At 42.0% G+C, this 14,226-nt stretch overlaps 2 protein-coding genes across 2 annotated transcripts in view; both read left to right on the top strand.

Annotated features, from left to right (window-relative positions):
• NOX3 (NADPH oxidase 3) overlaps positions 1–14,226 on the top strand; it is a 67,636-nt gene that overhangs the window by 21,194 nt on the left and 32,216 nt on the right. The window contains exons 8-9 of the mRNA XM_043888435.1: positions 3,690–3,782; positions 6,126–6,379. Of these exons, the coding sequence (XP_043744370.1) occupies positions 3,690–3,782; positions 6,126–6,379 (347 nt within the window). The remainder of the gene's footprint in view (positions 1–3,689; positions 3,783–6,125; positions 6,380–14,226) is intronic.
• On the top strand, positions 10,816–13,524 carry LOC122684371 (glutamine synthetase-like). The gene has a single exon (XM_043888436.1). The coding sequence runs from the start codon at positions 10,944–10,946 to the stop codon at positions 12,063–12,065; it is 1,122 nt and encodes a 373-aa protein (XP_043744371.1). The 5' UTR covers positions 10,816–10,943; the 3' UTR covers positions 12,066–13,524.

Here is a 14,226-nt window from a genome sequence, read left to right as displayed (position 1 = left end):
CCATTATTTTTAATGGATCCTGATTCAAAGCGTGTGTGGGCTGTGCAATTACCGCTTGGCTGAGCTGTACAATATTCTTTCTGTTGTCTGAGAGACACCAAATCCAAAAGGCATCCCAAGGACAAGAAGGGTCCCTGCGCCTCCCTGCATCACGCCTACCCTGTCTATGCAGGCCTCCGTCTCTTCCTCTCTGCCTCTCTTGACTCAGTGCATTTTCATGGTGCTTTCCCCAATAGAATATTTATCAGTTCACCTTTAGGGGTGCACCTACTCTCCTACTCCTCCCAAAGCTGAGAGTGCTGCATGCGTCACCTCTACGAGCTGAACTGATCAAAGGAACCAATTATATCATTATTTCGCAATCCCCTTTGCCCCTACTTGTCTCACTCCCTCTTTCTTCCCAAACTCACAGACACACGCTGCAAGACTCCAGACTAGAATTCCTCATGCCATCCCTCTCAAAAGATGTCTGGTCTCCCTTAGCCTATTTCATTTAACTGCAGCTTTAACAAACAATAATAATAATGATGATGACTGGCACTTTTTAATTACTAAGGCATGATGCCAACAGTATAGGGAAAAGCTTTAGCTGAGGTAGAGTTAATTCAGCAAACTCTTGCCAACTGGCTGTTATATACTTGGCATTGCGCTAGATGCAAGATTCAGGGATGTGGTTCCCACCCCCTGGAAATCCTATTGTCTCGAAAAAGAGGCCATTCATAAACACACACATAAAATAAAATCAAAGCCAGCATGTTCTTATTTTCTGGTAGGAATGAAAAACCAGGAGTGAAAGTAGAGGAAACAAGTTTCATTACTGCAGCTTTTAAATCAACATGGTTTTATTTCTACCATAAAATACTCACTGTACCGTGACTTTTTCAGTATTTTTTAGAGAAGAAAATATAAAGCTAAAAACCCACAGAGTCTTTTAACATTAAAGAAACTTAGATACTAAATAGCCCTGGCCCTTTATTTATTAGATGGAAAAATTGAGGTCCAAGGAGTTTTCATTTCTTACCTATGGTCACAGAGGGCATTCCAAGCAAAATCACATCAAGGAGCCAGAGCTTCTAACTCTCTGGCCATGAACTTTCACCTCTATGCTCTTCAGCATTCATTTTGAATCTGTGGCCTTTTCCCACTCCTCATTTTGCCAGCTCTCTGCTGCTATCCACAAGTGTATGCCCCCAACATTGTATTCACCTCTGTGAGCGAAGTTGAAACATTTAAAAGCTTGGAGGGAACCCAAATAATAGCTTCCTTCAACTCTCCCATTTTATAAGGCAGAAAAGTTGAGCGTAAAAGGACCCAAGATTTTCCTAAAGGCATAGGACAAGGGATGGCAACCCCAAGACCAGAACCCAGGTCTTCTGAGGCCCATTCCAAGACTCACCCCATCACATGTCCCTCCTGCTCTGGGCTGTCCCTTCTTCTTTTCACTCGCTCTTGCCTTTCCTGGTCATTCCTGTTGGGAAATATATCTTTGAATATTCATCTCTGGCCATCTTCTCCTCCATCTCTAATTTCCAGGGGCTCCAGGAATATCACAGTATAACTAAACTGGGCTTTCTCCTCCTGGAGCAATTTATATACTAGACAGAGATAGTGGTAAGGATTAATAGCTTACATTCACCTTCTTGAGTAACCGTACAAAGAAAAATAATCCATTCCATTTTATCAACATGGAAAAAACAGAAACCATGACTGACTTGACACCAACAAAATGAAATGTGTGATGTCTCAAAACTTTCTAAAATGGGCATGGAAGATTATTTGTAAAAATACATAGAGACTATGGGAGTGTTTTTTGCAAATCTCTCTCTTAGCTCATACAGAAAGAATTGCATCCTTGCTATCTTTTCTGTAAATATCCAAGCCTATTCTCAAAATACTTTCTGGTTCATTCAAGCATAAGAGACCTAAGGACTCACTGCTTTGGTCCAACCCCATCCTTCATGTCTACCCCTTCCTGCCTTTTTCCCTTACTCTGATCATCATGCCCACCTCACCCACAGCATAGGTGGACAAAAGGTTTTATTCTCTCGGCTATTCTGAACACGTTGCTGAATCCCACTGAGGCAGAAAAGAATAAGTGGGTCAAATTGCTTTGTGTTGCCTACATAAATGGAGCCTTTATCAGGCAAACAAGAGGCTCCCAGGGAAAAAGCACAGAAGGTTGAGGTAGGTGAGAAAAGGTGCCATGCAAACAGACCTAGAAATAAACAAAAGAGCTTCGAAGAAACAAGAAAGATAACAAAAGCAAAAATATGCTGAAGGGCTTGTGACCCACCAACAGACAAGACAGAGAAGGATAATAAGTAGGGGAGTAATGAGCAAGGAAGATGATGAGTCAGTCGGTGAAGGTTTAGTGAATATCTGTGTTCAAGAGAAAGGGACGCCCTTCCTGCTACTAAGATAGGATTCTAAGAGTAAGGTTCAGTGGATTTAGAATTCCAAGGAGGGAACTGAGGGAAACTAGGAGAAGGCTTGGATTCTACTCCTGGCTCTCTGCGACCTCACTCCATGTCCCTGACAATGTATACCCATTCTTGGAATGTTGTTTTTTCTTCTTTAAAAGAAGAACTAGGCTAGATTTCCAAGAACCTTGATCATCCTACAATTCAGTGAATTAATGAGTCTCTAATGTGAAGCAAGCAACTCTTCTTCATTGAACAGAAAGAAGCATGATTACATGGGAAGAATACAGGCTGGGTAGTCAAGCCCATCTGGGTTCACATCTTCACTGTGAACCTTGTTTATCACCTTTGTGACCCTGGACAAATTTGTGTCATCTTGTTGAGCCTCAGTCCCCTCTTCTGCAAAATAAAGAGAATATCATGTGCCTCAGAAGGTTGTTTGATTAAATTTGAAGATTAAAGCTTCAAAATTTTTAAGTTCCTATTCCTTCCCTTTTAAGGAAGCAGACACCTTATGTTATAACCCAACCCCTGATACAAGGGTAGCCTACCAGTAAACTGAAGCTCAATAAGGCAGATTATACTCAGAAAAGGCTAACACAGAATGGAAATGTTCCCTGTCACAATTCTCCAGACAAGTATTGAGGCTTCTGTCCTGATTCTGTTGATCTAGATTTACAACACTGAGAAACTAACTTTGTTTTATTTCAGATAACACTGACTATGCCCATGTGTGTGAAAGTGTGTATGTGGGTGTGTGAGTACATGGGTATATGCGTGTGTGAGAGTGTGAGTTGTTTTAGGCAGACCCGCAAAGTTATGATGCATTCTTGGCCCCCAAACTACTATTTGAAATGTTTTTTATTGAATTTCTTATGTCCTATGTTGACTCAGTAATGTAGTTTATAAGCCTTTGACTTTGGTTGAGTTTGGGAGCATTTATGACCCTATCATATATAACATAAACATCAATCTACTTTCTATTTCTTTGCAAATTCAATTATTTCTAATTATATAAAGGCATCATTGATCAAGTAAGCATAAAAACCAATACAGAAGAGTTTAATCTCTTAAATAAGCTTGTAGACTTCAAGGCATAATTGAATGTTGTAGTATTTAATACAAGGAGACATCTTTGTTGTTGATAACTGGCCCAAAGTTAAAGGAAAATGTCTAAACCCCATCGCGTTATATATTGATTGGTTCAAATTGAAAATATTTGGATTCCATTTTCATTTCCTTTTCCTCTCTCTTTGCCACTCTCTGCAGGCTTGGAAATGGGTTTTAGGCCCCGTGGTCTTGTATGCGTGTGAAAGAATAATTAGGTTCTGGCGATTTCAACAAGAAGTTATCATTACCAAGGTATGCATGTAGGTTTATGTCTGAATAAAAACCTGAGTGTAGATGAAAATTTTTTATTGGCCCAAGTTTTTAATTTGCCATTTTTATTGCAGAACCGTCTGTAATTTAGAGGCTCATCTTCTGTTCTAATAATTGCTTGTATCCTGTGCATCTTTTAGTGAGACTAATTTTACTGAAGACAGGGATCAGGGCTCCTGACTGGTACACAGAATTCTGATAAAGGTTATGCTACAGCCCTGGAATCGCCTGTATTTCCCTTTATTTTGGTGTCCTCTAGGGGAAAAGGCAGGAGGGCTGAGCATGCTTTACCTGGATCACAGTGCCTTAGAGTATAATCGCTTCCTCCACCACATAAAAACACGGACGTCGCAAACACAAAAATAATGTACATATATTTTCAAGTACACACGCTCACACTTGGAACTGCTGAACAGAAGATGGGGGAGCAGTTGGCCTAAGGTTTAAATGGAGAAAGAGCACTGGGAGGGAGTTCAAAATGGAGAGGAAGGGGCCCTGCCCTAGTGAATGAAGGCAAGAAGGTAGTATTTTCCAATCTTGACATATCTCGTCACTGCGTCCCAATTTTTACCTTGAGCTGGAGGAGGGTCTCAGCAGATAGATCAAAAATACATGCCCAAGCAGGAAAAGTGGAAGTGTGAAAATGTTAGTCGCTCAGTCATGTCTGACTCTGAGACACCATGGACTATAGCCCTCCAGACTCCTCTGTCCACAGAATTCTCCAGGTAAGAATACTGGAGCGTGTTGCCATTTCCTTCTCCATTTCCTTCCCAACCCAGGGGTGGAACCTGGGTCTCTTACATTGCAGGCAGGCTCTTTACCATCAGAGCCACCAGGAAAGCCCAGGCAATAATAGTAGTGTAATAATAACTCTGCTTTTGATTAATAAGAGTAGGACCCCTCTGTCATTCTGAAACATATTGTGTTGTTTTACTTTCTTCATAGCATGTGTCATCTCCAAATACATTTCTTGGATATGTTATTATTTGCAATAAAATAAAATCTTCTCTACCCCAGCTAAGATATATGCTACTTGAGAGTGAGGACTTTTTTTGGCCTCATATTCTGTACTGTATCTCCAGTCCTAGAATAAGTCTGGAATAGAATATACACTCAAAAAACATTTGTTGACTAAATGAATGAATGAAGAAAAAAATGAACACGTGCCTGGGAGACTGAAAATTTACCCCAAACTCTCCCCTCAGATGTTTTAATGTCTTAGAAGAAATTCTCTGCTAACCAAATCCATGCAGCTTTGCTAATACAATATTAACAGAATACTCTATCTCTTTAACTGTCTTCATGAAAGCAGATGCACAGAAATTGCTTCATATTTCTGTTTTAAGCTGCTTCTGTGTTGCTGTTTTTAAGTTAAGCACCAAAGAATATCAAGCTGTATCAAAAGCCAGACCGTAAAACTTCTGGAAATCTACTCAAGCTGTTACTAGGGAGACCATTTAACAGCTGAATCAGAACAAGATCAGTAGGGAGAGGAGAAACTAATGATTAAAATGCTGTGAAATTCTCTTCTGAATGGAAAAATGCTGTCACAGTATCCAGACACTAGATTTTGCTCCCATATAACTCCTGTCACAAAAGAAGACATGTGAGCCTGGAAAAAAAGAGGTATGTCTAAGGAGGAAAATTAATTCTTTGTCTCTGATAAGTAGCAAGTTATAGAGCACTTTAAAAAGCAATAGATTTTGCATCATGCTTTCTTACATCTAAAACTCAAAGCCTAAGTAGGAGATTGTATAAGGTTTGAATAACACCAAACAAAACCAACAAAACATTTCAGAGTTTGAAGATTGTTTCATACTTAGAATGAAGAAATACCAGGGTTAGCTCACAAAGGATGAAGAAAAGATACACGCCATTGAAAATGGTAACAAGCTAGACCTACATTTTAAAACAACATGAAGTTAATTCTGTGGCTATTTCAATAACTTTAAGCCTAATTAAGTGCTATGGATGAAATGCTGGCTTATATTCTCTTGAAATTAACCAGCCTGAAATTAACTGTGCTACCGAAAGCATGGTCACTGAGACAAAAAGTCATGTGCTAGACACCACTTTTCCCCTGATGCAGCTGCACAAATTTCTGGCCTTAGCCCCTGAAGAAGATTAATGTCATTCTGGCTGAAGTTGCCAACTCAGACATGAAAGTTGTGGCAATGATCCTTGGAAACTCATAATTAGTGGTCTATGTCAATTACAGCTCAAAAGAGTTGATATAAAAATTGAAAAAGCTTTGATGGGATGAAGGCCATTGTCTTATTATTTAACCTAGGTGAAAGAACCAATGACTCTCTTGCTGTGATTTAGGTGGTGAGCCATCCATCTGGAGTGCTAGAACTTTGCATGAAAAAGCGAGACTTTAAAATGGCACCAGGGCAGTATGTGTTGATCCAGTGCCCATCCATCTCCACACTGGAGTGGCACCCCTTTACCCTCACCTCCGCTCCCCAGGAGGACTTCTTCAGCGTGCACATCCGGGCAGCCGGAGACTGGACAGAAGCTCTGTGTAAGGCCTTTGGAGCAGAAGGACAGCCCCTGAAGGAGCCCTGGAACCTGCCAAGGTGGGAGCCCATTTCTTTTTTATGTATAAAAGTTAGCACAAGATAAAAAGCAAGGTTCTTTAGTGCATCAACATGCTGAGAGCTTCTGCAGTATCTTAATTCTAGATGGTAAATTTGAAACCATTTTTAAAATTTGAGTACAAACAAGTACATTTCTTTAAAAAATCAAATGATCAACAAAGGCAGGTCATGATCCAGGAACAGGAAACATTTTGCTTTCCCAGGTCTAAAACATCACTTTGGCGAATTACAAGCAACTTGTGATGCCTAACACAGCGCTGTACACTTTTTGTTGTCATCGTCTGTTGTTGGACCATTCAATCCAAAACAACGTCCTATTTAGAAAAGCCCCAGCATGCAACAGAAGTTTAGTATAATCGCCATGCCTTGGTTCCTTTTAGTCATCAATGGCTTAAAATTGATTCCCACTCTTGCTACAGGATTACCCAATAAGAATTCAAAGTCTATGTTTAGGGCTCCAAAAAAAACAGGGACACAGACAAAAAATGTTGAGATAAACATTGTGAAGAAATTTGAGAGAACCATTATTTTTCACTGCTTTGGGCACAGAAAGGATTTAATACAGCCCCAGGAATCTCTGAGACAAGCAGTGACTAAGGAGCCCAAGAGGAGAAGCAGAGCCTCGAGAAGAGAAAGAAAACTCTTCCTCTAAACTCAGGAAAAAGAGAGAACAAGACCTCTTTTTAAAAAAGTTCACATTAACAGATACACACTACCATATATAAAAAAGGTAACAAGGGTCTGCTGTGTAGCACAGGGAACTATAGTCAGTAATTTACAATAACCTATAATGGAAAAGAATCTGAAGAACAATAGATAGATGGCTCAGATGGTGAAGAATCTGCTACAATGAGGGATACCAGGATTCAGTCCTTGGATTGGCAAGATCCCCTGGAGGAGGAGATGGCAACCCACTCCAGTGTTCTTGCCTGGAGAGTCCCATGGACAGAGGAGCCTGGTGGGCGACAGCCCATGAGGTCGTAGAGTTGGACGTGACTGAGTCGCTAACACTAACACATGTATGGATCACAGAATCACTTTGTGGTTCATCTGAAACAATATAAGTCCGCAACACTTCAATAAAAGTAAACAAATGAAAAAAAGACTTTGCCTTCTGAGGTCAAATGGAGGAATTTCTCGACATTGGTACTAGAGTTCTCAGCAATTTATATCTACAACCCAAAGCCATGGGTCTCAGCATCTGACAACCTGGGTTCAAAGCCCAATTTTGCATGTGATCTTGGAGGATATATGTAACACCTGCCTCGGTTTCCTCCTCTGTAAGATGAAAATGATAATAAAAGAACATAGGTTCTGTTTAGGATTAAATATGATAGTACGATGCTCTTTGCATAATGCATAAAAAAAAATGTTAGCTATTCTTGTTATTAGCAAAATAAGAAAGGTCAGAGATGACAATGAACGTGCTGATGAGAAAGGGAAGACAATGTAGATAAATAAAGGTCTTGGGTTCAGAGAGACAAGACCAAAGTTTGCTGGGCAATGCTGACGAGAAGCAGCAGGGACAGAGTGATGTGAGTGCTGCAGAGGGAACTTGTTTCTAAGATATGTTATCAGAAGCTGTATCTACATCAGACAGGAAGTACCTGAGTGAACTTGATAAACAAGAATTTGTGCAAAGGAAGCCAGTTCAACGTTGAGAGAAACAGAGGTGTTTTGGTCCACAAAAAGAACCATCGGAGTGTCATGATGGCTGGATTCGGCTAGTTAAAGGCTAGAGAGGCAGGGAAGGGAAAAGACCTGGTTTGTGTTTCTCAGGAAGGTAACAGGCCACGAGTTGTCAGAAGGCAGATCCCAGTGAGACGGGAGGAAAAGCTGGACCAGCCCCTTGACGGAACACGGGGCTCTGCAAATTCACGTGGGAAAGTGATCAGTGATCAGGGATGTGAAAGGAAGGATCACTGTATCAGCAGGGAGATGGGATCCAATATTTCCTCCTGCTGCTCCAGCTTAGATTCTCAGTTTTATGTAGAAATGTGTTTATTGTGCATTTCTATGAATTATGACACAATCCTTCTTTGGGTTTAATTGTTATCTTTTATCATCAAATAAATCCCAAATACAATGAAATATAAAAATAACTATAAGACGTTTTAGTTGTGGACAATTTCTGTTCTTCTCTCTCTCAATTCCCTTTATCTAACTATTTATAAAAAAATCTACCATGGGCTGAGATACAAACCCTTTCTGATTAAGGCCCTTTTATTTTTATTCTTCTATTTCCATACATCAATATGTAATAAAAGCCTTATTAATTAATATTAATCTGAGGAGAATCAAATTGAATTATTAGGAGGTTTGGTATATGGACTATTTTAAAATAAACCCAATTGAACTTTCATGAACACATAGTAAGCCCAAATGGGCCAACCCCGGTGCCTTCAATAGACACTCCTTAGGGAATGGTTATGAATAACTTAGAAGCTTTTTAATTAGCATATCTTTGTTCATATGTAAATGCATGCTTTTGGAATAGTTGAGGTTATTTAATACATTCTGTTGATTGAAATATTTTAAATATTCAACAATCTATTCAACAAACTGTTATTGAACAATCCACGCCTTGTAAGGTGCTGGCTTGCAGTGGTGGGCAAAGACAGATAACGCCCCCTCCCTCCTCAGAACTTACAGTCTGAGGAGAACTTATGCACCAAACCCGCCTGCAAATGCAGGAGACGCAGGAGACTCAGGTTCAGTCCCTGAGTCAGGAAGATGCCCTGGAGGAGGAAATGGCAACCCACTTCACTATTCTTGCCTAGGAAATCCTATGGACAGAGGAGCCTGGAGAGCCACAGTCCATGGGGTCAGAAAGAGTCAGACATGACTAAGCACACACACATAGGGAACAAAGACCCCACATGCTGCGTGGTGCTGCAAACACATACACACACACACACACACACACACACACACACACACACCACCCAAAACAGCTATTAAATTACATGAATGATGAGGACTGCAGAGGGGAGATCAGTTCAGTTCAGTCACTCAGTTATGTCTGACGATTCGCGATGCCATGGACTGCAGCACACCAGGTTTCCCTGGTGTTCCCCCAGAACTTGCTCAAACTCATGTCCATCGAGTTGGTGATGCCATCCAACCATCTCACACTCTGTCATGCGCTTCTCTTCCTGCCTTCAATCTTTCCCAGCATCAGCATGTTTTCCAATGCATCAGTCATTCACATCAGGTGGGCAAAGTATTGGAGCTTCAGCTTTAGCATCAGTTCTTCCAATGAATATTCAGGACTGATTTCCTTTAGGATGGACTGATTTGATCTCCTTGCAGTCCAAGGGATTCTCAAGAATCTTCTCCAACACCACAGTTCAAATGCACCTATTCTTCAGCCCTCAGCTTTCTTTATGGTCCAACTCTCACATCCACACTTGAGTACTGGAAAAGCCATAGTGTTGATTAGACGGACCTTTGTTGGCAAAGTAATGCCTCTGCTTTTAATATGCTATCTACGTTGGTCATAGCTTTTCTTGTAAGGAGCAAGCGTCTTTTAATTTCATGGCTGCAGTCACCATCTGCAGTGATTTTGGAGCCCAAGAAAATAAAATCTGTCACTGTTTCCATTGTTTCTCCATCTATTTGCCATGAAGTGATGGGACCAGATGCCATGATCTTCATTTTTTGAATATTGAGTTTTAAGTCAGCTTTTTCACCCTCCTCTTTCACTTTCATCAAGAGGCTCTTTAGTTCCTCTGCTTTCTGCCACAAGGGTGGTGTCGTCTGCATATCTGAGTTAATGATATTTCTCCTGGCAATCATGATTCCAACTTGTGCTTCATCCAGCCCAACATTTCACATGATGTACTCTGCATGTAAGTTAAGTCAGCAGAGTGACAATATACAGCCTTGTCATACTCCTTTCCTGATTTGAAACCAGTCTTTTGTTCCATGTCCAGTTCTAACTGTTGCTTCTTGACCTGAATACAGATTTCTCAGGTCTGGTATTCCCATCTCTTTAAGAATTTTCCAGTTTGCTGTGATCCACAGAATCAAAGGCTTTAGCATAGTCAATAAAGCAGAGGTAGATGCTTTTCTGGAACTCTCTTGCTTTTTCAATGATCCAACAGGTGCTGACAATTTGACCTCTAGTTACTCTGCCTTATTCTAAATCCAGCTTGAACATCTGGAAGTTCACTGTTCACATAATGTTGAAGCCTAGCCCAGAGAGTTTAGAGCATTACTTTGCTAGTGTGTGAGATGAGTGCAATTGTGCAGTAGTTTGAACATTATTTGGCATTACCTTTCTTTGGGATTGGAATGAAAAGTGACCTTTTCCAGTCCTGTGGCCACTGCTGAGTTTTCCAATTTTCTGGCATATTGAGTGCAACACTTTCACAGCATCATCTTTTAGGATTTGAAATAGCTCAACTGGAGAGCCGAGAATGGGAGAAGAGCAGGCTGTGTAAGCAGCCCCTCGCCGTCCTCCTCGCCTCTCTTCTCCTCACCTCGCTCTCGCCGCCTGCTCGCCCTGCCGCTTTGCTCGGCGCCCAGAACACCTTCCACCATGGCCACCTCGGCGAGCTCCCACTTGAACAAAGGTATCAAGCAGGTGTACATGGCCCTACCTCAGGGCGAGAAAGTCCAAGCTATGTACATCTGGATCGACGGTACTGGAGAAGGACTGCGCTGCAAGACCCGAATCTTGGATTCTGAACCCAAGTGTGTAGAAGAGTTGCCCGAGTGGAATTTTGATGGCTCTAGCACTTTTCAGTCTGAAGGGTCCAACAGTGACATGTATCTTGTCCCTGCTGCCATGTTTCGGGACCCTTTCCGCAAGGACCCCAACAAGCTGGTGTTCTGTGAAGTCTTCAAGTACAACCGAAAGCCTGCAGAGACCAATTTAAGGCACACCTGTAAACGGATAATGGACATGGTGAGCAACCAGCGCCCCTGGTTTGGAATGGAGCAGGAATATACCCTCATGGGCACTGATGGGCACCCCTTTGGTTGGCCTTCCAATGGCTTTCCTGGGCCCCAAGGTCCCTACTACTGTGGTGTGGGAGCAGATAAGGCCTACGGCAGGGATATTGTGGAGGCTCACTACCGGGCCTGCTTGTACGCCGGCATCAAGATCGGGGGCACGAACACCGAGGTCATGCCTGCACAGTGGGAATTCCAGATAGGACCCTGTGAAGGAATTGACATGGGTGATCATCTCTGGGTGGCCCGTTTCATCTTCCATCGCGTGTGTGAAGACTTTGGAGTGATCGCCACCTTTGATCCTAAGCCCATTCCTGGGAACTGGAATGGTGCTGGCTGCCACACCAACTTTAGCACCAAGGCCATGCGAGAGGAGAATGGTCTGAAGTACATTGAGGAGGCCATTGAGAAACTAAGCAAGCGGCACCAGTACCACATCCGAGCCTACGATCCCAAGGGGGGCCTGGACAATGCCCGGCGCCTAACTGGATTCCACGAAACCTCCAACATCAACGACTTCTCTGCTGGCGTGGCCAACCGTGGTGCTAGCATCCGCATCCCCCGGACTGTTGGCCAGGAGAAGAAGGGCTACTTTGAAGATCGTCGCCCATCTGCCAACTGTGACCCCTTCGCCGTGACAGAAGCCCTCATCCGCACATGTCTTCTGAATGAAACCGGCGACGAGCCCTTCCAGTACAAGAACTAAGTGGACTAGACTTGCAGCCCTCAAAACCCCTCTTAATTCTACATCTTACTCCCACTCTCACCCCTCTCAATGTCATAATAGCTATAACTCAAAGGGTGGAATATCAAGGTTCTTTTTTTTTTTTTTTAATTCCTCACACCCAGTTAATATTTCTTGCTTTCTTTGGTCAGGATTGAAGGGGTCAGGTTCTTAATCACTGCACAACCACCTGCCTACCCCTGCCCTTTTCTTTTTCCTATCACTGAAGCTTCCTAGTGCATTAGTTGGGAGGGGGGGCGGGGAAACATAACCACTGCTTCCATTTTAATCAGGTGTGTTTGTCCAATAGGCATAGCTCTCTGGACAGAGAGTCCAGTCATAGTGAAGAGATGGGGAGGACTTTATCTGAGTGGTTACTGAGTGGGGGACAGGGGTGCTGGATTCTCTGGTTAGGTTAGGATTTCCCTTCTTGGTGGGAAGTTCTATTACTTACAAAGTTGTAACCAACTTTCTATCAAAAGTGAGAATTAGGGGGGAAGGAAGGGTGGGAAGTCAGGTAAGAAAACACCCTAGATCTGGTGTGGTGCTTCCCTTGCCTGGGGCTCAACGCCCTGACAGGCTCTGCATAAATAGATGGATAGCCCTACCTTAAAAGAAAAAGTTCTCATTGTGTGGTCCTCCATTTATAACACAAAGCAGAGTAGTATTTTTCTATTTAAATGTAAAAACAAAAAAATTATATATATGGGTGTGCAGATAAATGTGTGTTTTCTCTTTAGGGAGAAAAAGCCATTCTGGTTACGGGGAACCCAAATTTGAGACAAGTAGTCTGGTTAGAAATAAGGATCTCCTTTTGAGTGGGCATGGGGATGGGGGAGGCTATGCTGGAAAAGTTGGCTGTTTGGGGCTGTTATTCCCTCACTACCACTTCAGGGCTTCTCTCTGCCCTGCTCGCACTTCTGGGGAGGCTGATGTTGGTTGGTTAACAGGTGGAAGCCCATGATAGCAGTAGCCATCACCTGAGCCCCAGGTTTAAAAGACACACATGTACTTGTACACACAGGGGTTTGGAAATATGAGTTGGCTGGTCAACTTGAGCATGTTACTGACAAGTGGGTATTGGGGTTATTTTCCGGTGGGACTAGCATGTCACTAAAGCAGGCCTTTTGATAATATTAAAAAAAGAATTTTTTTTTTAAGCAAAACAGAATTTTAGATTTTAATCCTATTTGTAGGGTTTCTAAGTCTTTGTTTTACAGAATTGCTTGTTTGCCTCAGCTGTCTCCTCCCCGTCTCTGCTCTGGAGGAGATGGGACAAGTCTGGAGCCCAAACAGTTGTAATTTTGTATCTTGGTGTCTGTTCTCTGAGTGTGAAATTATTCCCTTCCTTTGTTAAGATTTCTGAGGAGTTACTATTTTTTTTTCTTTTATAATAAAAACAAACCCCACTTTTGTCCTTAAAAAAAAAAAAAAAGAAATAGCTCAACTGGAATTCCATCACCTCCACTAGCTTTGCTCATAGTGATGCTTCCTAAGGCCCACTTGACTTTGCATTCCAGGATTTCTGGCTCACTAGGTGAGTGATCACACCATTGTGGTTATCTGGGTCATTAAGACCTTTTTTTGTATAGTTCTTCTGTATATTTTTCCACCTCTCCTTAATCTCTGCTGCTTCTCTTAGGTCCATACCATGTCTGTCCTTTATTGTGCCCATCTTTGCATGAACTGTTCCCTTGGTATCTCTAATTTTCTTGAAGAGATCTCTAGTCTTTCCCATTCTATTGTTTTCCTCTATTTCTTTGCATTGATCACTGAGGAAGTCTATTTTATCTCTCCTTGCTATTCTTTGCAACTCTGCATTCAGATGGATATATCTTTCCTTTTCTCCTTTGCCTTTAGCTTCTCTTCTTTTCCCTGCTATTTGTAAGGCCTCCTCAACAATCATTTTGCCTTTTTGCATTTCTTTTTCTTGGGGATGGTCTTGATCACTGTGTCCCATACCATGTCACGAACCTCCATCCAGTTCTTCAGGCACTCTGTCTATCAGATCTAATCCCTTGAATCTATCTGTCACTTCCACTGTAAAATTGTAAGGGATTTGATTTAGGTCATACCTGAATGGTCTAGTGGTTTTCCCTACTTTCTTCAATTTTGGTCTGAATTTGGCAATAAGGAGTTCGTG

The sequence above is a fragment of the Cervus elaphus genome, chromosome 26 (genome assembly GCF_910594005.1).
Source record: "Cervus elaphus chromosome 26, mCerEla1.1, whole genome shotgun sequence".
In the NCBI taxonomy this organism is placed as follows: Eukaryota; Metazoa; Chordata; class Mammalia; order Artiodactyla; family Cervidae; genus Cervus; species Cervus elaphus.
Note: the sequence above shows the minus strand (reverse complement) of the source record. Positions and strands in the feature narration are given on the sequence as shown.

Excerpts from the sequence above, each read along its gene's own strand:
- LOC122684371 (XM_043888436.1), top strand. The coding sequence starts at position 10,944 with ATGGCCACCTCGGCGAGCTCCCACTTGAACAAAGGTATCAAGCAGGTG.